General features: G+C 34.0%; 1 protein-coding gene across 6 annotated transcripts in view; it reads left to right on the top strand.

The window, feature by feature from the left end:
• Positions 1-20848, top strand: part of PKIA (cAMP-dependent protein kinase inhibitor alpha) — a 103748-nt gene extending 82900 nt beyond the window's left edge. For 4 of the 6 annotated variants that reach the window (XM_007185079.3, XM_007185081.2, XM_007185078.2 and 1 more), the window contains 2 exons: positions 13948-14125; positions 17338-20848. In XM_007185079.3, the coding sequence (XP_007185141.1) occupies positions 13975-14125; positions 17338-17417 (231 nt within the window). In that variant the 5' untranslated portion in view covers positions 13948-13974 and the 3' untranslated portion in view covers positions 17418-20848. Of the gene's footprint in view, positions 1-7440; positions 7517-13947; positions 14126-17337 lie in introns of those variants that run through there. The other 2 variants (XM_007185080.2, XR_009005824.1) reach the window with 2 other exon arrangements.
• Positions 20849-22028: the final 1180 nt, after the last annotated feature.

The raw sequence follows: 22028 nt of genomic DNA, 5'->3' as shown, positions 1-22028 counted from the left end.
CTGTTCTTCAGCATTTCTTTTACTCACTGGAGCCTATCCTACTGACTTCAAAAAGCCTGAAAAATCTGAAAATCCCATTTAAAGTAACTGTATGGAAAATCTTTAAAATAACATATAATAATGGTAGAGAAGAAGAGTATTTCACATTGTGCTGAAGATCATTCCATTAATAAAGAGATTAATCAAGAATGCTAACGTTCAGACATATAATAAAAATGAAAAACATTAATCATAATACTGAGCAATGACACTTTCAATAAAGGGAGATATTAAATATTGTATAGGAAACTAGTATCTGCAAAGCAGATAAGTTGGCAATGATTATACATATATTTAAAATATGTTGAAGCAGTCATAGACACAGTTTTTCTTTTCGGCTGAAAAGAGGCATATTGAAGTGTTTAAGCACTACTTCAACTGGAATAGATATTTAGACACTCTACAGAAAACACATGATTGCAGAAGAGCAGATATTAGCAGGTGTGTGAATGTGTATGTCTTTAATTAATGCATTTTTATCCATTCAAAAAGGAGAAGAATGCCAAATTTACTTTAAAGGTGGCATTGTGTTATGTTAAAGTTCCATTCTTAGACTTTTGCTGCTGTTGCTGTTCCTTTAGTATTCACCAAAGAGTACCGTCCTGTCATTTATCCAAGTTAGAAATCTAGAAGCAATCCTAGGAGTCTCATTATAGGGTCCCCTACCTTCATGCTCCCCACTCAATAAGTAACAAATTCTTGGCTCTCCTATATAGGAAAGCTCTCTCCAATGTACGCCTGCTCTGTCACTCTCCAGGTCCAGCATCTCTGCCTCAGCCTCCCATTGAAGTCACTTCTAGTTCATTCTGTGCAGGGCCATTTTTAAACCTTCCTCAGTCCTAGGCAATTGCCCTTTTAGAAGCTTTACCCTAAATGTTATCAAATGCATTAAAATGTGCCCAAGTCACATATCCAATATAATTTATAGATAACTATATGAAAGCTGAGTAACATTGCTGTTGTAGTAATATTAGTTGAAAATATTAATTACACAAGTTTTTATCTCAATTTTGCAGATTTGTTTTCATATTCTGGAGCCATTTTTTTCAGGTGTCAAACAATTTTCTAAGTCCTTCTCAAACTCCTATTCCCTAGTGAGTGTGCTTTTACTGTCACAGGGTTGAACAGCCCAGACAGCAAGATGTCTGAAGATGAAGACCATCACATGGATGAGTAAATCAGATACGTGGAAGTTGGAATGCAAAGTGTTTGTAGAAAAAAATATACAAATCAAGGAAGAAATTGCAGTGTCAATTAATATGATGTATATCAGATGATAGTATTAAAAAGCCAGGTTCTGCAGGGATGTCAATAAAATATCACCCTACACAGTAATGTCTCAACACCACAGTATGTGAACTGCTTACATATTAAAAAAAAAAAAAAATAGGGATGGCAAACCATCAACAAAAAATTAAGTACAGTATGTTCCAAAATGAATGTTGGAAAATGGCAACTGGTTTTGTAAGTGGTTAAATCACCTATCAGTTTCATGACAATATTTCTAAACCTTTAATATTCCATCTTTAAAACTGAGATAATGAACATTCCTCTTTGATAAATTTGTTGATGAATTTAAACTATACAATTCACATAAACTTCTTAGTGTTGTATCTGGCAAATACTTGATATTTTTGTTATTATTGATAAATAATTAGTAAACAATAGCTGTTTTGTTATTATGGTCATTATTACAACTTAGAACAGACCAGAAAATATTACTGAGATTGATTTGATCTTTCATTGTGCTTTTAAAGATGGAAAAGTTAATAATGAGTTATTCTGAGAAGAAATGTGTCGATGTTCTAATGTCCTTACAAAAACTAAATATTTATTGGATGTAGAAAAAAATAGTCTTAGTTTAATGAGAAGGTATAGATTTTAAAAGTATCTTTCCTCCTTGGACTCATAGAGAGCCAGAAAAGGATATTAAACAAAGGGTTTAGAAAGCATAATATAATAAAGAACAGCACCAGCTATGGACTCTTAATGCTTTTGTGGTTTTGATGTGAATAACCCCAGGTCCCTATTCTGACATCAGTACTACCACTCACTGTGTAAGACATGGTCAAGTTGATTAACCTCTCTCTGTTTTAGTTTCTTCATCTGTAATGTGCAAGTAATATTACGTGTCAGTTGCCAACCAGCAGTACTGCTTCAGCTAATTGACTGTCTCAGCAGGGATGCTGCAAAGATTAGCTAATAAGTGATTTATAAACCTTTTGAAATATTAAATAAATGATGTAAAAAGACTTAACAAAAGAAGGACAGAACAAATCATTCCATGCATTAATTCGCTACTTTAGTCATATATATTTTATAAAAAACTTAAAAAGAGGTAACCTTCCATAAAGTGAAAATAGGATAGATTACTTGGAATTCTAGAGTGCTTTTTGTTGCTGTTATTTTTTAAAAAATTTTCTGTCATAACTAAGAATACACAGAAGAAAAAGTGTATTAGAGGAAATGATTAGAGTTCATCTCTTTATATTGATGATAAGTATTATGAGACAGGAAAAAAATGAATAAGAATAAAGAAACATGCTTTCTGAGCTATCAATACTTTTCCTATTGACAATGGGATAACCTTGACAAATTTACTTTACCAATAAGGATCATGAGTATGATGTTTGAAAATAAATCTACAATATACTTTTTGCAGATGTAAGAACAACATACAAAATCCTGTGCCAAGCATTCTGAGGGGACTCAAAAATCAAAGACCCAGATCTCAAGGAACATATAATATAGGAAGAAGAGCAACATGAAAATAATTAATTCTTGCATAGTGCCAAATTAAATAAATATTATAATAAATTTATTTATTTTACCTGGAGATGGGGAGGTGTTGTGGCTTATAAACTGGGCTTGAAAGATGAGGAGGATTTTGTTGTCATTGGGAGAGAAGGTCACTCCAGGTTGAGAAAAACAGCATGAGAAGACCAATAAGAGAACACCAGAGATATAGCAAGTGTTTGCTATGATCTAACTTAGTATACATGGGAGAGATAGTATAGGGAAAAAAGCTAGTAAGTTAGGTTGGGTTCACATTCCTGAGAGCCATGCAAATAAAGTTACAACTATGTTTTGAGGGTTCCCAGGAGCCACTGAAGAATTTTGAGTATTTTATGTTTAATAAAGTTAATTCTGGCGAACGTGTAAAGGGTAACTTGGAAAAGAATAAGTTTAGATAAGTAAGTAGTTAGCCTATAATTGCAATTGTCAAGAAAGAGATGATGAAGGGAGTGACCAAAGAACGGAAATGAAGAATATTTAAGAAGCATTGAATGGATAGAATTAAAACAATGAGGTTTCAGAATTGATTAGATGGGAAGAATTAGTGAGATGGAAGTAATTGAACACAATTCTAAGATTTCTATTAATATCATGGATACCTAAGAAAATAGTAGTAATATACACTAAAACGATAAGGATAATAAATAGTTTGGGGGGGTGGAGGTAGAGATGCAGCAAAGAGATTCCATTTGAACTTACTGAATTTGAGTTTTTAAGGACAAACATGGGGGAATATCCCATAGGCAGTAAAAATTCCCAAGCTACGCTTCAGAAAAATATCAGGCCCCCAAATTATAGATTTGATAGCCATCTATACACAGTTGGAAATTAAGACAATTGGGGTAAATGAGATTACCAAACAGAACATAAAGAACAAAAGAGAGAAAAAATATTATTTAATAGTTAAGTGAGGGAAAGAGCAAGAAGAAATATAAGAAGATTATGAGGGAATCAAGAGTACAGTAACTATCAGAGCCAAGGGAGAAAGATGTTTCAAGAAGAGAGGAATACAATGTAAAATGTATACAATTTGATATAGATGATTACTGTGAAAAACCTATTGAATTTTGTGATTAATCTGTAATGGTTTTTCTCTGAGAAAACAATTCTGGTAAATTGATAGATATGTAAGTTAAATTGCAAAGGAATTAAAAATAAAGCATTGTAAAGGATGCAGGAAAATTAGTATCTACCTCTTTTTCTGTAAGTTTGAGAGTAAATGAAAGTAAAAGGTGAGTGACAAAAAGAACAGAGCTAAAAGATGAAATATATTTTATAACAGGGAAAATGTAAATAATTTTATAGGCATTGGAGAAGCAGGGAAAAGAAAGACTCCAGAAGCACAAGGCAGGATTGAAGGAAAAATAATAGGAGAGAAGATAGAATCAAGAGCACCAGTCAGGTATTAATGTTGGCAAAAGGACTCAAATAAAAAGATGGCAATTTTGATGTGATGATAAAGAAACAGCAATTGAAGGAATTTATATAGGATGACCTTGACATTCTCCATAAAGTCATTAGGCAAGATTTTCTATAGAGCGTAAGCAGATGAAATACAAGTGAGACTTGAGAAACACAAAACAATGAAGACATTTCTGTTTTTAAGGATGGTGAACGGGTCAGCCAGAAATCAAGAAAGGAATTTATGAATAGCTTTGAGGTCACTTGTTGCCTAATTAGACCGTGAAAATATTTTCTTAAGATAGCCTGCGCTTCTGGCTTTATAACATTTTTAGGCTTAGATTTCTCATTACAAAGGATTTGAATCTGGGCTAAAGGAAGTTTCAGAGAAGAAGTTAAGTAATAATACAATTGACTAGGTCATGAATTTTCAAAAACTATGAAAATGTGCCCATGTCAAAACAAGGAAAAATATATATATAATCTTGAATGAAGGCATAAGGATCGCAATTATCACATAACTGGGGATCAGAGATGAATTGATGAATAGAGAGAAGATTGAGAAGAATAACCATTAGTATCAAATGTTAGAAATTTTTGAACTTGAGAATTTTTATTATACACTGAAAATCAGGGAAGAAGTGAAGAATTCCCCCCAACAAATGTAGATGGGTTATTATTTCTAGTAGTATTAGTCAAAAACTTACTGTGAAAACCATCAAAGACTGCCTATTTTTTCTCATATTAGGCAAAATTTATTCTAGCAATATTTTGTGATTAAAAAAGTCAGTGCCTTGGATTTAGAACAAAAGAGGGTTTGACTTTGCAGAGTTAATATGTGTTGGCATCATTCTGTGATACAACTCAGTATATGAGATTACTTTTTTTTAAGTGTGCTTTTGATAGGACACTATTCAAACTCTTCTAAAGGACAATTCGTGTCCCATTATACCAAATGGCATTCTAGAGCATGCAATGTCATGATCTGGTGCAGGATTTATAATTATGCCTTAACAGAGGAGACTTCTGTGGAAATTTTCAAATTGTTGCTATTAACAGGGTATGGTTCTTGATTTCTTCTTTGTTGTCACTTACTCCAAAATGTGACTAGAATATAGCCCAATTCAAGGAAAAGGGGAACTAAGGTAGCATCAAGTTCTGGCACCCTGTCCTGAGCTCATGAGACTTAATTTGAAGCCCTCTGATTTGTGAGATTTTGGGGGTTGTTCTTAGAAATAAGCTATTAGATTGTTTGTAAGCCTGAATTAGATAAATAAGTAATATTCTTATACAGGAAAAGAAAAGAGAAAAAGATAGATAGTATTGTACTTAGCATGGAAATAGCTGATGATTTCCAGAATATTTTAGGAATCAAAAACTTGCTTAGTTAAGTTCTTTACAAAAGGGTTCCCTTCTATAATCCGTAGTGTTTGTCGGATAGCTTCCTGTTACTGTGTAGATCAACAGTTCTCAAAATTTGGTCCCCCCAACTCCTGCATGTCCCCAAAACCCTTTCAGTCATTCCCTGAGATACTTTCAGTGGATTCACAAGTTTAAAATAATTTTCATAATAATACAGATGCTATTTACCTTTTTCACTTGGCTGCCATTTGCACTAATGGTGCAAAATCATGGTGGGGAAAACTGCTGACACCTTAGCATGAATCAAGTCAGTAGCAGCAAACTCTACTAGTAAGCCTGGTATTCTTCACTGCCACACACTCAGAGTTAATATTTGTAAAATGCAAGATGTACCTAAGAATGTACTTGATTAAGGAGTAAAAATATACTAATTTCGTCAAATCTTGACCCTTGAGTAGAGGTCTTTTTAATATTCTGTGTGATGAAATGGTAAGTCAGTGAAGATGTACCAAATTGCATGGTTGTCTCAAGTAAGTACTTGTGTGACTGCTTGGGTTGAGAGCTAAATTAGCCACTTTTCTCATGAATCACCATTTTTACTTGAAAGAACAACTGACAAGCAAACTGTGGTTTTTTCAAACTTGGATATTTGGCAGAGATTTTCTTGAAAATGAACAAAGTGAGCTTGTCACTTCAAGAGAAGCAAAATCCAACTGTATCTGTTGCCAATGATAAAATCTGAGCTTTCAAATAAAAATTACAATTTTGGAAAACTTATTATCGGCCCCTGTGAACTTGTCAGTTTCTCAATTCTTAAAGAATTTTCTGTTGAGATAGGTGGCATTACTAACAAATGTGATATTGTATAATGAAATAAGCTACTATTTGGAAATTTTGCATAACCTAGTGAACCAATATTTTTCCAAGTGACCAATACCTGATATTTTTAAAAATACACATGGGTAAAAGATCCATTTAAGGTGCAAAGTAGACAATAGATTTTAATTAAACAGTAAGGGAAGCATATTGATATGGTTTTAGATTCCACATTGCAAAATTTAAAAATCCATAATTATCTGAAAAAGCTATTAAAATTCTCCTCACTTTTCCAACTAAGAAATCTGTGTGAGGCCAGATTTTCTTCATATACTTCAACTAAAACAACATATTGAGACATTGAATGCAGAAGCAGTTATGAGAAACCAGATGTCTTTTATTAAGCCAGACATTTGCAAAACTAAGCCAGAGAATTTCAAAATGTAAAACAATGCCATTCTTGTCACTATTTTATTTTGGCTTTGGAATATATATTTCATTTCACTAAAAATATATTATTTATTGACACGTAATGGGCTTGTTATTTATATTTTAAGTGAATTAATAAATATTTAAAATTTACAGTCTTAATTTCACATATGGTAAATATTGGCAGATATAACTATATAAACAAAATCTCATTCGGGTTCTCAGTAATTTTTGATAATGTAATGGATATCTGAGACCAAAACGTTTCAGAAACACTAATGTAGACCAAGTCTTAAGCACATAGGAAACTACTCAAGGACTTTTAGCAAACTTCACATGATTTCATAAAGTAACAATGGAGAAGTCATGTAACTGCATTTGTAATAATGGTAGAGGAAGAATTTTCCTTCTCTTTTAAAAAAAAAAAATCATACCATTTATATTAGAGAGAAGACTTCAGTGCCTGCTGATGACATTCTCTCCATTCTTTCTTCCAAGTCTGTGAGTCTCATTTCATGTGTCCCCATTTACAGGAGTAAAATTAGCATGTTATCCAGTCACCATTTGGCTCATGACTCAATGTCACTATAAAAATCATTTAAGCAGCTTCCTAGACCCAACTTCTTTTAGAATACATCTATGCGGACGCTTCAATTTGTTTAATACAGGAGACGTAAGTACATACTTTTTCTAGCCTCTTGCAGTCTATCTAAATCTATAAATTATGCTAGGGTGAAATCTGGTTTATTCTCTCAATTTGTGTAAATGATATTTAAAAAGATAAAGGGCATAAATAAGGGAAAGACCAACACAAATTATGAATCTCAGTTTAGAAATCCATTATACAAACAAAACAATTTTAGAATACCAATATACTGTTTCCTTTGTTAAAGAGGGAGAAAGTGAGACTTTTTTAAGAAGGGGGAAAAGAAAGCAAGGTTATTTCTTAGTCATGAATTTTGATTAGATTTTTAGATATCAATATTTAGAAATGTATGCTTAAAAATGTAATCTAATTTTAAATAGTACAGTACTTAAATAATAAAATGTCTTTTCCTCCCTCTAATCAGACTTTGAATATTAGTATAATTAGCTCTTGTATATAACTAGATACAAAAAATAGCACCATATTATCTTGTTTATATCCAATACTACCATTTTTTCATGTCTAGAAAATTCTAATTATAGCAACATAAGTAGGAAGCTTTAGTGAAGAGTCTAAGCCCACTTTTGGTAAATTTTTCCAAGTTTTATTCTGATTAGTTTATTTTGCATAAGGCCAGAATGTGTGCTAAGTGCTACTCTATTAAATCTCTACCAGCTGCTGACACTTATTAGACTTTTTTTTTGACTTTTGTCATTTTTGGGTGAACATCTGTCAGCCATAGTCATTTGGCAACAGTTTCCCCAGAATTTCTAAGCTAACTACAAGTCATTATACAGTGATTATATTGGTGTAAAAGTTATTTCCAGTCTCTGGTAGTCATATCAATAAATTGAAAAGCTGTGTCAAGATGTTTAGCTGAAAGGAAAAAAACATAGCTGCCATGCATGTAAAAATTACTGTTTTTGAGCACCTAATGGGAATTCATTAAGGAAGTATAATCATGGAGAGAGAGAAAAAGATACAGAGTTTATAACATGTATATGTTTTGTTTCAAAATGTAATTATATTCTTCATGCATGTATTTAAATATGTGCTATTTGTCAGCTATCTTTCTTTTTACTGAAAATTAAGTTTATTGTCTGGAGAAAACAAATCTAATAAAAGTGAAATACTACTTTATAATAATAACTATTATAATAATAATTATAATGGCTACCATAATTGAATGCCCAGTACTTTCTATGTTACCTTAGAGGTTTACAATAAGATGCACATCAATCTAGCAAGTATATTTCATAAATGCTTAAGAAGAAAAGGAGTTTACAGAATAACCTATTCTCACAATTCTCATTATTGTCTTTCACTCAATCCAATTGAAATCTAGATACACACATTTCAAAGGTGAACACAGTATACACATACATCTCTCATAACCCTGTTTCTTCTTCCATGTGCTCATTACTTAGGAGTACCCTAAATGAAAATTCAAATTAAGTTTTTGGCTCCCCTCTTATAAATAGAATTACCACCGTCACAGAAATTAACATTCCCAGTTATACAAATCATAACACAGTACTCCTTTTAATTCATATCTTCTCATGGAAAATGTCACCACTTTTTTCTCTCTCACTCTGATATTTCAAATCTTCTTAAAACTATTATCAGCAAAGTGAATTAGATGTAAACTCCCACATACACGAGTATTATTATGACAGTCTACATTTTAAAAAATGACAATGGCAAAAAACAAGGAACTTTATTGCAAAATACAGTGTTCTTTATGCAAAACCCACAGACCTGGGTTCAAGTCATAGTTCCGTGTGTTATTTAGCAGTCACTTAACATCTCTGACTTATTTTCTTCAAATGAAAATGAGGATATTTTTGCCTACTTCATAACATTGTTATCAGATGAGAAATAATAGCAGTTGTGCTATTTTTAAAGCCTATGTTTTAAAAAGCCATAAAGAGACTAAGAATGAAAGACAATAACAATGACTTTGAGATGAGCTTATTCCTGTAACCTACTTCGCCTTCTTATCAGATATATTTGATAGATATAAGAAGGTCAATGACTGATTCTAAATTTCCACAAAATGTGCCCTTATTTCAAAATGTGACCATAGAAAGAAATCGGTAAAGATATCCAATTCTAAATCTTTAAAGTAACATAGAAACTAAGTACTGCGTTGGTTAATGGTAGTGGAGTAGGTAATGAAAATATCATTATAATAGCACCGAATTCCTTCAAGGTCAAAAACTTTATGCAAATTCGTAGCTTACTCACAGACAGGCAACCTGGTAAAACAGAAAGAGTGGACTGAGATTTGAAGACCTTCATTCCAACCACTTACTTAATTAACTATGTGAAGATGGGCAGATCACTTGAACTATCTGGTCCTCAGATTTTTCACCTATAAAACCTTCCAGAGTTTTAGGATTTGGTGATTTAGTATAACCCAGGGATAGGGAAATTCTCTGTGGCTACTGATGAAAGGTGATTAATGTATTTCTTCCTCATTGTTCAGTTCTATTCAACATACTTTTATTCAGCACTGATTATGTGCAAAAGGCTCTACTAGGAATTCTATGTAGTTAAAATATTAACAAAATGCATTTCCTGTCTTGTCAGAACTTGTGATCTGTCTAGAAGGAGAGGCAACCATGATGCCAGTTAGAATTTTAACGCCTTGTACCGGCACAAATCAAGGCCTGTGGGAGTGCTAGGTGAAGAGATAGGGGAAAGAAGACAAAGAGAAGATGGCATTGGCTGAATTTTGAGGGCTAAATCCATTTCAACAAGCAAGTTTGTCAGGAGAAGGCATTCCAGGTTGAATAACAGACTTGAGCAAATGCACCATCAGAGAAGCTCTGGGGAAACACTGTGCATTTTTCTGTAGCATACCAAGTATGAGAGTGAGTGGTTAAAGTTAAAGCAGCAAAAGTGGGTTCTTTTCAGATTGTGGGAAAACTCAGCAATAATCCTGGTAAGAGTTTTTTCTATGTTTTACAGAGAATAAATATGAGTGACATCAAATAGAAACCAACATGACCTAGCAGATGATTAGACATGGATATCAAGTGAGAGAAATAAGTCAAAATATGCCCCAACACAGCGTATTAATGAAGCCAGTTTTCTCTATTTATGTGTTTTGTTGTTGTCTTACTTTGTTTCATCGACTTTGAAATGTTTGTGCAAAACCAAGTGGAAGTCCCTATTCAGCAGGCAGTTGCTCTTGTGTGTGAGGAGCTTGGGAGAACACTCTAAATAGCAGATGCAGACTTTTGTATTATCCATAGTGAGGAATTAGAAGCATTGGGATTAGATGAGTTATTCAAGTAAGTAAGTAAAGAAGGTCAATGACTGATTCTAAATTCCTACAAAATGTGCTCTTATTTCTAAAGGTGACCCGAGAAAGGGAAGTCTGTAAAAAATACAAAGGTCAAATGGGATGGAACCAGGATAGTAAGGTATCATGAAAGCTAAGAAAGTGACAGTTTTTTTTTTTTAATCAGTACTTACCCACCATGTGCCAAACACTGTGTTAGTCTCTTGAGATACATAATCCAAGTAAATTCTCATAATCTTGAGAACTAAGTATATTTATCACAATTTATAGATGAAGAACTGAGTACAGAGGGATTAGACCTAGCATAACAAGTAAATGGAAAGTCTAGATTCATATACAGATAAGTCTGATTCCTATAATTAACTTTAATTAATTAATTAATTCCTATAACTTTTAATATATGCTAGGGGAGAGTTTCAAGGAGAACGTAACTGGCAGTGTCACGTGAGCTCAAACAGGATAGACACTCACAAGAACATTTCACACTAAGCGGTTACTTAATGTTAATACAGATCATTTCAGTGATCTATGTGAAAGTAGTCTCTGTAAAACATACTATACAAAGGCCAATAGAATAGAAAAATTCTAAAGGTTGCTTCAAGGAAAGTGAGAAAATAAAAGTAGTTGAACCCTTCTGAGAAGTTTAATGAAGGAAAGAGAAGGTAGTGCAAAGATTTATGAATGTTGAGGAATGGGTATTTGGTTGAATGGTTGGTTCATTTTTTTTTTTTTAGTAAGGAAAGACTTGAACATGCTTATAAACTTAAGGGAGAAATCCAGAGGAGAAAGAAGACTCAAATTATTGAGAAAAAAATGGATGGAGAAAGATCCTACAGGAGGTAATAGGAAACAGAATCAATAGCATGCCTTAAAAAGAAAGCAGCTAGTTTATCTAGAAAAGAAACAATAGTGATTTACAGAGAAATGTATTTGAGAAAGGAAGAAATGTAAGAGAACTTGCAGCAGATGTCCTATATCTTCTCCAAGAAGGAAGATGCAAAGTCACCTCTTGAGGCAGGTAGTGTCTGGTTGTGTGGACTACAAAGGGTTTGGAATCCTTCCCACAGAGAGAAGCCATACGGAAGATTCAACTAGAGGTGAACAAAAGAATTTCCGTTCAACTCAGAGTGTATACTAATAATAGAGTAAAAATGTTTAGTTGAGCCAATTGGCACAATCTTGTGACTTTTTTGGTAACACTTATCCACCCAGTAATGAGATCAGAGAAAGTGTACCGTGCTGTTTCCCAGGTGAGGCTTAGGAAAGTCAAGGTGACGGTAGAGCAAAGGGACTTCTTGATGCTAATGAGAAGCTACACGAAACGGTGGGCAATTGATCCAGACTGGGCCTAGAGGAAACTAAAACAAAAAGGGTTAAAGGAATTGAAGATATGACCAGTGTGAAGAACAGATTCATTGTGGGTAAGAGGAAAAGAAAAAAAAATTGGTGGTTATGGTCACAGAAGGGAATTTCCAAATCCAAGATTCTAGAAATGATATAGTTTTGAGTGATCATTGTTTTTACACTTTCACTTAAAGTGTCATTAATGATTATGTCATCCAGCTGTCCTGCTTTACTTATTAGAAAATGGAAGGTCAGGAGGTCAAGTGATATTCTGTCACTCCATGACCCAATGTCAGGGGCAGGATTAAATCCAGGATCTTCTGAGGAGCATTTGGAAATTTTAAGTAACATGGTAACAACCATTAAATCATATTCCCATAAAAAAGAATGGTGGATATAGTCAAGTGATTGGAACCATAATACAGTCACAGTAAAGCGTGCAGTATTCATATATTTCCTATTTCAAAACTTGTATTGTGCTATTCCTCCCTCTTTCCTCTTTTAGCTTCCTCTTACAGAAGAGAGAGTATAAAAGTTTTCCCCAGATTAAATTAACAGCTCCCTCATTATGCACTGGGAGAAGAACTAAGCTTTAAGGAAAGTGCTACTGACTGCCATCCTGGATTTCACTGTAAATGGCATCAATTTATTTCAGAGTGACAGTGTGCATGTCCATGATAGTGTATGGGTTCTACCATTGTAGCTTCTTCCACATTTCGTATATTTTGAAAAGATTCCTTTCTCTTGATTATTGGCATGAGTTTTCAATCTTAAACTAGAGTAAAATTTAATTGGAATGTTTAGGAATAGGAGGGAAATTGTGCTACTTTAAAGTTCTGTTTAAACAAAATTAATCCAACAGAAATTCATTATTCATATCTTAGTATTCATCCCTCTTTTGACCTTCAGGAAAGAATATGAGTTTTTAACATAGAAAAAGAAATTAAAGATTTACATTTGACGATCTTTTGTTATTACATGTATCTCATGTTCTACCTTGAAAATATTTTCTTCATTAAGTCTTTAATTAAGTATGTGTGTTACCAGGTTTGTTTGGGGAAACTCACTTTCATTGAGTCCTTTGTAATTTTGAAGACTTTATTTCAAAGTTTCAGTCAAGAAAGATTATTCCTCTCAAGGAATGACTCACAAAGGAGGCAACAAGGGAGCTGTCCTCCTGGACTGGGGGCAGTATTTGATCACTGGCATTGTTTAGAATTGCTGGTGCATGATGATAATAAAAAGCAAACTGGATTTTGGTCAATTTCATTATCGTTCTTAGGTTCTCTGCAAACAATGCCCTTGCTTACCACTTATCTCTAGGATGGAGCACTTCCACTCCACCTCCCACCACTTTGGTATGCTACTGAGCTCAAGTTCTTCTTTCTGGAGTTGAAGACTGACTAAAATGGTATTAGAGAAGGAGAATTTTATGATCTAAACCGGATGTCCACAAACTATGTCATGCAGGCCAAATCTGGCCTTATGCCTATTTTTATAAGTATAGTGTATTACTTTTATTTAATGTATTCTCTTTGAGTACTTTTGTCCTACAACCATTGAGTTGAGTAGTTGGATAAAGACTATATACCCTCAAAGCCTAAAATATTTACTATCAGGCCCTTTACAAAAAATGTTCCCTGACCTTTGATCAAGAATCAAAGCATTACTTGCTTTGTGGACATGTAAGCAAGACAGTTATTTCATATCCATATTATAGGCCAGTAATTTAACAAGTGTCTTTGTTAAATGTTTACCATTGACCAACATTATATTTACCTATTAATTTTTCTCTGTTTTGTAGCTCCTGCTATGTGGATATTTGTTAGCAATGACTGATGTGGAAACTACATATGCAGATTTTATTGCTTCAGGAAGAACGGGTAGAAGAAATGCAATACATGATATCCTGGTTTCCTCTGCAAGTGGTAACAGCAATGAATTAGCCTTGAAATTAGCAGGTCTTGATATCAACAAGACAGGTGAGTCGTTTGACATCCATCTCTATGAACATGGAATGATTTGCAGCACTTCGCTAAGTAGGATTAAGTCATGAAAAAACACCTTTGAAAGTAACCTAATAGAAAGAGTTATAAACAGTCTAAGGCAAGATAAAAGGCAGGTACTAATCTCTTAATCACTCCCACTCTGTTTTCAATGACTGCACCTTACAGGGTTTCCCACTCAAATGCAGAATCCTTAATCTGATTTTACTAATGCAATCAATGAAACACATGAGTTTGTTTTTTTTAATCCTAATCTCTATAAAAGCTCTGAAATATCTTATGTAGAACATTTAACAAAGTTGGAGCTCCTACCTTTGACAGTTTGGCCACCTGTAACATTTAATAGCATTAGATATTTAACAAGATTCACAGATGAGTCTGACGAATCTCGATTCCAAGAACCATTTCAAAATAAAAGGGTCTCCAGGACCATTTTTATTGAGAATGGAAGTAAAATAGTCTATTACATAAATAAGTCTTAGGTAAGAAGTTCTTTTAGTTTTCCTTTCATGATAGACTGAGTTTGAAAAATTTGTCTTACTATTGGGCCTCAAACTCCTACCCACCAAATCTAACTTTACCAGTGAAAAAGTAAAGTAAGTTTGACATGTCAAAGTACTTCTGAATCCCCTGATGGTTCTTCCATCCATAGCTTTTGCAAATATCAAAGCTGAATGTATTTCCCTGAAAAACACTTGTGCAAAAAATAATCTTTAAAAGTAAAAAGGAGTTCACAATTAAGGAACCACAATGTTATATATGTGAAAAACACTGATCAGTTTCTGACTCATGGTAACAGCTTGATAATTCTTTGCTATTAGAATTTTCAGGGCAAAGCCTTCCAGTTATTGGAAAACTGAGTCAGAGTATATATATATATATGTTAATGAAATAGCTCAGCAACATTACCTTAAAATACCTACTGACAGAACTTTATTCAATGACTACAGATCAGCAGGTCATAGATTGGTCTTTTAAAACTCAGGTTGAAAATAAAACTTTAATAATCACTTCCATGGAGTATATAGACTGATGTATATTTTAGGTTTCGTTGTTTCTCTGTTACTACCAGGAGTTAATTTTCAAAATAGCTCTGAGAAAAGCTATAGGGAATTATTCCAATTTGGTGGCATGAAGTAAGTAAATATATTTTTTTCTGCAATCTTTGAGAATTTACTAATCTTTTTCATAAAATTTGTATTTTATATGAATACTCTATTTTAAATAATCTGCATTAATTTTAGCCACCCTTACTATGAGGACATTTTTATTCATAGTGTAGTTTAATTTCTTCTTTTTTTGTTTTCACTGAAATTAAGACTCATTAACCTCAAGACCTTTCTTATACAAGAGACTATAGTATCTTAACATAGTCTATTAGACTATGTTAAAATTTAAAAAGGTTGACATTTTATATTAATAAATAATTTTATATTTTATATTAATATGTTATAATTAAATAATTTTAAATAATTCAAATATCTTTATGCTTCCAGATATATTCTTTTTCAAATATTTCTACATGTTAATTACAATTCTGTAGACCCTGAAAGAATTTTCTGTTTCTCTTCAAATCACAAAATCCAGAATAAGGCAAAGTATAAACAGCACTGACTTTATTTATTATTCGAAGTACAAAGAACTAAAAGTAATAACTGTACAATCAAAAGTCTAAAACATAAAAAAAAGACAACTGTACAATGGCAAATTAAATATCACTAGCTGAGAATAGTGTGGGACTTCCTTTGTAATTCCTGAGTATTTCAGCTTCTATTTTAGTTTATGCTCAACAATATTGTTGTCCCATGTTTATCTTGACTTGTTAACAAGCATCTATTTAGCCACAGCTCTGTGTTTGCAGCATTATTCTGAGCCCTGAGAAGTATCCCTGGATACCTAGAAAGTCCCAAGCCCCATGGGAGTTAAGATACGCATCTTGTATTTATGCCGTCACTTTCATCCTTAATATTCTACCGTCTTGCATCTGCCCTAATATGACTTCATTCCTTTGGTTGACAAGAGCTTCTCCTATTTATCAAGTTCTCATTTCATGCTAATCTATACATCTCAGATTCAGGCCATCTTGGGGGCTTGTTCATTTCTCTAATAGTGAAGATAGTACATGAAAATTCTATATAATGCATCATGATATTCTTGGAACCCCTTTAGAACAGAATATGATTTTTATGATTTTTATGTGGAAAAACTGCTTTTAATTTCCCTAAAGTATGGTGCATGGTGAGGTGTCTTGTGTGTACTTGTTAAGCGTAAAGGAGAAATTACCTTCAACATTTCCATCTAAATAATGGACAGCCTACTTATCTCAATTAATTTGAATTATGGTAATAAACTCTTAGCAAAATTTAATATAACACACATTATTGCAACACCCCCAAATACTTTGTCCACTAAGCCATATTGGTCACTTAGTAACAAGCTAACACATGCAAATATTTGAATCTTTGAATCAAGAATTGCCTGCAGCTTGCACCCAGGTAAAGTGACCTAATATGGAGAGAAAGCATTGTTTAATTTTAGTGTTGCTATGGCTGAGATTGTTGCTAAGGGTGCAGTTATGAAAGTGGTTTTATTGGATTTGTACATATGTTCTGTAAGGGCAGGCCAGAGGCCATCATGACTATTTGACAAGGGACTAACCAGCTGACATAATGTCCTTCCACTGTTGCTTTTAATTTAAATTAATTAAACCTATGAGAAGTCAGCTAGGTTATCATCAAGTGTTCAGAATAATGTAAAATGTAATTTTAAAATATTTCTTAATATAAGATAGTCAGGCATCAAAAGGTAAACTTGTTCCCTACTTCTGGTTTCTTCCTAAAGACACGTATGATTTCTGCAACCTATGAAAGTACAAGTGCCATGCCATGACCTGGCCATGAGATTTCCCAGCTATTTATCAGAAGCATAGAGCATCACTAACCATTCTAAAAATTCAGTTATTATTTTGTTTTTGAGCCATGCTGTTCCAGAACCAGAATTAGTCAGCCCTTGAAACACTTAAGCTGTTTTCTTGATGGGGAATTGATTACCAAGAAAATATACTTGTCTCTATGAGAATTTCAGACTTGAGTATTTCTGAAATTTCCAATATGATATATATACTGAGAGTCAGTAAATATAAGCAGTCATTTTTATTTTGCCTTTATCCTTTTTTATGTCCCTAACAGAAGGTGAAGAAGATGCACAGCGAAATTCAACAGAACAAAGTGGGGAAGCCCAGGGAGAAGCAGCAAAATCTGAAAGTTAACACTCCACTTTGATCGATCTTCATCAACACCTGACAATGTCTCAAATCTCCAGGCCTGGCTGGAATGCATTTATTTCCAAGAGTGAAAAGGGGGAAAAGAAAATGGCTGTGCTGCATTGCAGGAACCTGCTTGTTATGTTAAAAATGGGGGCAGAGGCTGTGGCTGCAGACAGACTTTTCTCTACCTCTGGCATCAGCAATGGTTGAAATCATGTGGCTTGTGTTTGGATGTCATTTTTGTACGGATCCTTTCACTTGACCATATGATTAAATGCTTGTAGAGAGTAGCACCGACCTAGATGATGATTCTTCCTGTAGCATCTGGCCCCTCACAATGTCAGAGGATTTAATTATGTCTAATCGCAAAGGGTTGGTTGAACCCCAGAGTTTAAATATCTCTGGCCCAAGTATTCACCCAGTAAAAGAACCATCCAGAAAGCACTGTTTTTAGCATTATGTATCTGTGTGTTCCTGCTGTGTTATTTACACTGTTTTGTATTATACAATATAGATGCTCAGCACTGCCCCCTTCTTTGATTGCTTATGAAAAACAAAAATGATGTACGTTACTGTGAATTTTTATACTACTCATTTTTAAAAGGGCTGCCTAAAAATTCTGCTCCATAGTGTGGTGGTGTGCACAGGACAGAACACACATTTTTTAAAACTTAATCTTTCCCCTTAATTCACAGCTGATGAATTAAGTCTAACAGATTCATCAAGGCTCCTTTGCTTATTAGACAGGCATTTGAAAATATCCATTAATGTGAATATTACCTGAATTCAGTCTGTTTGGTGTCTACACAGACCAGAATTCAAACTGCAAATTTTGTCTTATTCCCAAGTGGAGAACTTTTTCCAACGAATATTTTTATTTCCAATTATGAGAATTTTTGAGAATTGGGGAGGTGGGAAAGAGAATACAAGATAATACTAAGCATGGGAAATATTTTCTTCTATGGAATCAAATTTATCACAGTGCTGTATGATACTATTAAAATTTGGAGGACAACTTATCGCCACGGAGCAGCAAAAGATGTAGAAAATGATCTTTCAATCATGTGGACACCAATCACAAAAGTAAAGCCCTTGTGTTGTGTTTTTCATGTCTTTTTTCAGCCCTATCAGATCCAAATGTTATTATGCACTTTCTAATGTTTGTAAACTTTTACTAATAATTAGTGTGAATTACATTCTGATACAATAATAATCATCATTAGAAGCTGACAAAATCCTCATTAATACTGTTAGTGGCCTCTGCTGTGTTTTGACATCATGGTTCTTATATGGAAAGTTTCTATGAGCTGTGTAATCCCACTGGTCAGTATTATGAAATTATTTCTCAGTGGTAATATATAAGGCACCAGTAATATGCCAATGGCTCATGAATTACTGGACAAATGGCAGGCAACAGGAAGACCCTTTGCAATAAAGACCCCACTTAACTGTCCTTGAGGTCTTAGATACAATCCCATGTGAAGTAGGTTAAGCAGCGTTTCAACAGATAATCTATATGGACATACCAGGAACTCAGCCCTCCTTTGTAGTTACATAAAGGATGAAAGGTAAGTCTGCCCTCATCTCCCTTTACAGTACTTTTTGAATGAGTGGAATAAGGGCATGGGTATCACATGGTCCTCAATCACATATTACTAGAAAAAATGTTAACAGTGTGAGTCTTTGAGACAATAGGAAAGATTAAATTTTAGAGTACTTCCTTCTGCTTAACCCAGTAGGATCCAAAATGTCCAGTTAACATTCAAACAAATCCACCTATTAATAGACTCGCAAGTGGGAAAAGAGGTTCCTGGGGCTATTTTAGACAGTTTCTGCTAGACTATTTAGCACATCCAACCCATACAATCACTTTTTAATATCCTTATTTATTATCCTCATAGCTTTCTTGTGATTCTAGGTAAAGTTCTCTTCATCCTTAAAATTGTGGAATTCCAAACTGATTTCATGTGATTCTGTAAAGTTTAGGACTAGTGTTGAGTATATGTGGAGGATTTATATTCCTGTGTGATATACTATTATTAATGCATGTGGTATCATGCCTGTCTTTGAATATATAATAGTTGCTAAATTGTGAAGTCATATGGAGCTTTTGAATTATTTTTGACCTCTTACTGCTACTTTGTCTACTATATTCAAATCCAGAGGTATTCCCAAGCCAGAAAATAAAAATCAGCTTTCCAAAACATTCACATCCTACAAATGTTGCTCAGCAAAAGTTCATAGTATCTTCCAAATTTTATCATAATATCTTTTACTTGCAAGTCAGTAACATACAAGGAATTGAATTTTTAAGGAGAGAAAGAAAGAGTAGAAAACTAAGACACTGATTTGATAATACACATTGAATTCCTGTTAACCAACTGACTTTATGCTATTCACTTCACAGCACATACTATCCCATTTAATTCTCAAACAATTCAATTAAAGAGGTAGCGTTATTCCATTTCACAAATAAGGAAATTAAGGCTCAATAAGGTATAACTTTTACAAGCTTGAAAAGCTAATAAATGATGAATAAAATTTGAAACTGTGTTTATCTGTCTCCAGGGAGGTTTCTACTGCACACACCCTAAAGTTGAAGCCAGTTACAGAGCATGTTTATCTGGAAGGGAACTTTTAGAGATGGACTAGATCAGCCTCCATATTTTAGAGGAGGAAACTGAGTCCCAGAAAGGGCAATTGTTTTTCTCAAGGTTACCTAGATGAGCAATGACACAGATGTGAGTAGCACTTTTATCTAAAAAATAATAATAATAAATTTAATTTCACCTTATTTTTTTGTGGTATACTTCCCAGAAGACATTTTTCTGACATGGAGCCTGTAAACTTAGCATGGTTCAGACTTTTTATGTTCCATGCTACTCATTTTGTTTAATTAACTAGAAATTGAAATTTTCCGTTTTTCAACTTACTTGCAACAAGTGTAAACTTTTCAAATTTACCTTTTATCAATTGTAAGTATCCTATGCTGACATATTGATATCATAAATTCATAGAAATGTTTTTCCAACAGATAATAGACAGGTAGCGTCCAATTTTTAGGCAATATTCCCAAAGCTGTGTACTGTAAATGCCCAACACTTGAGTCTTACTCAGGCACAGTGGAAATACACCGTTTTAGAAGATGACTGATAATGGCTATTTCTCTTCAGAGAAGCATTAAGGGGTAAAGAAATGTAACTGCGGGCAATAGAGTTTCTGAGTGAAGCCAGTAGTAATAGGGTGAAAATGTATAGCCATAGGTGAAAACAGGAACGGATCTATGTTTATGACGTCTTAATAGGGCCTAAATTGTTCTTTAATTACAAGTGGCAGTCTCTGAAGTCATTTGTGAGCTTGTATGACTTTTGTATTTAGCAATGTTGCATGCTCACATAATTGATATTAAAAGTAATACATTTTTCTGAAATGTACACAGTCTATTAAGAGTATTTATTGAACACACACTATGTACTTGATGCTCGGGAAAGTGTTGCAGGTAATAAAGGAGAAAGCCAAAGCTCAGCCACCCTTTGGTGGACACACCCAGCATTCCAGCCTCATTTTTCCCGGCCTCTACTCCAAAACTTTTCACCTCCGTTCCACCCTGGTAGCCCACTTCCTGGACTTTATCACCTACCAGAGCCATCCCACCTCTCAAATATTAAACTCCAATGTCACTCCTGTCTTCTTACCTGCTCACCTGTAGGACAGTGATTTTCAGTCAGAAGAAAGACAGGTGTTTATCAGTACCCCCTGAAAGTTTTTACAATGCTCTCTCCTCCTCCTGCACACACAGAGATATGAGCACTCTCTTCTCCTTGGAAACATTCCCTGGGATACTTTCATATCTTTTTTTTTCCCTCCTACCCTCACCTCCACAACTTGAGAACCACTTATCTAGAAGAAGTACAAGGCTTCCTGATCCACCCAACCTGTTCACTGAAAAACTTTAAAATGAATCAACAAAAAGGAGTGCTCACAGACACACAGGGTTTTACTATATCAAGGATAACATCTTGGAATAGAGGAGCAAAGAGTTTAACTTTTTTTTATCTTAGTGTTGCTCTCTTTTCAAAATATTACTGTTACCACATACAGGCAGTAAAGACCAAGCAGAGACCAAGGCAGGGCTCAGGAGAAATCAAGCATCAAATAGCACTCAGCCTGGATCCAGGGAAGGACTTAAGCCAAAGAGGTAAAAAAGGATGTAGATCTTTAAGTTCTTCTTACTCAGGTCATGAGGATAAAACACTACATAGGGATTTGGGACAAAATACTAGCAAACAGTGCCACCAGTTTGCATTAGCCTCTCATGTCTCTTCTTGTAAACGTTTTGCATCTGTCTAGTCCAGGATATAGGAATTTGGGGTCCTGGCCATCTCTCATTGTTAAGTCAAAATTAAAAAAACACCTGACTATCAACCATTATCTTTCTAATTTGCACCACATTTACTTCCTGACCATAACAAGATGGATATTTTCTCAGCAGCTCTCTTCTCAGTCTGGAATCCCTGTTAATCTTTCTCTTCAGTGCTTTCAATTTCCTTGCTTTCTCGTCTTTCTCACACTCTTGTCCGATCAAAATCAATCAAACCATCTCTCTTTGCTTGT

The sequence above is a fragment of the Balaenoptera acutorostrata genome, chromosome 17, assembly GCF_949987535.1.
Source record: "Balaenoptera acutorostrata chromosome 17, mBalAcu1.1, whole genome shotgun sequence".
In the NCBI taxonomy this organism is placed as follows: Eukaryota; Metazoa; Chordata; class Mammalia; order Artiodactyla; family Balaenopteridae; genus Balaenoptera; species Balaenoptera acutorostrata.
The sequence above is the reverse complement of the archived record's forward strand: the minus strand, read 5'-3'. Positions and strand labels throughout refer to the sequence as shown.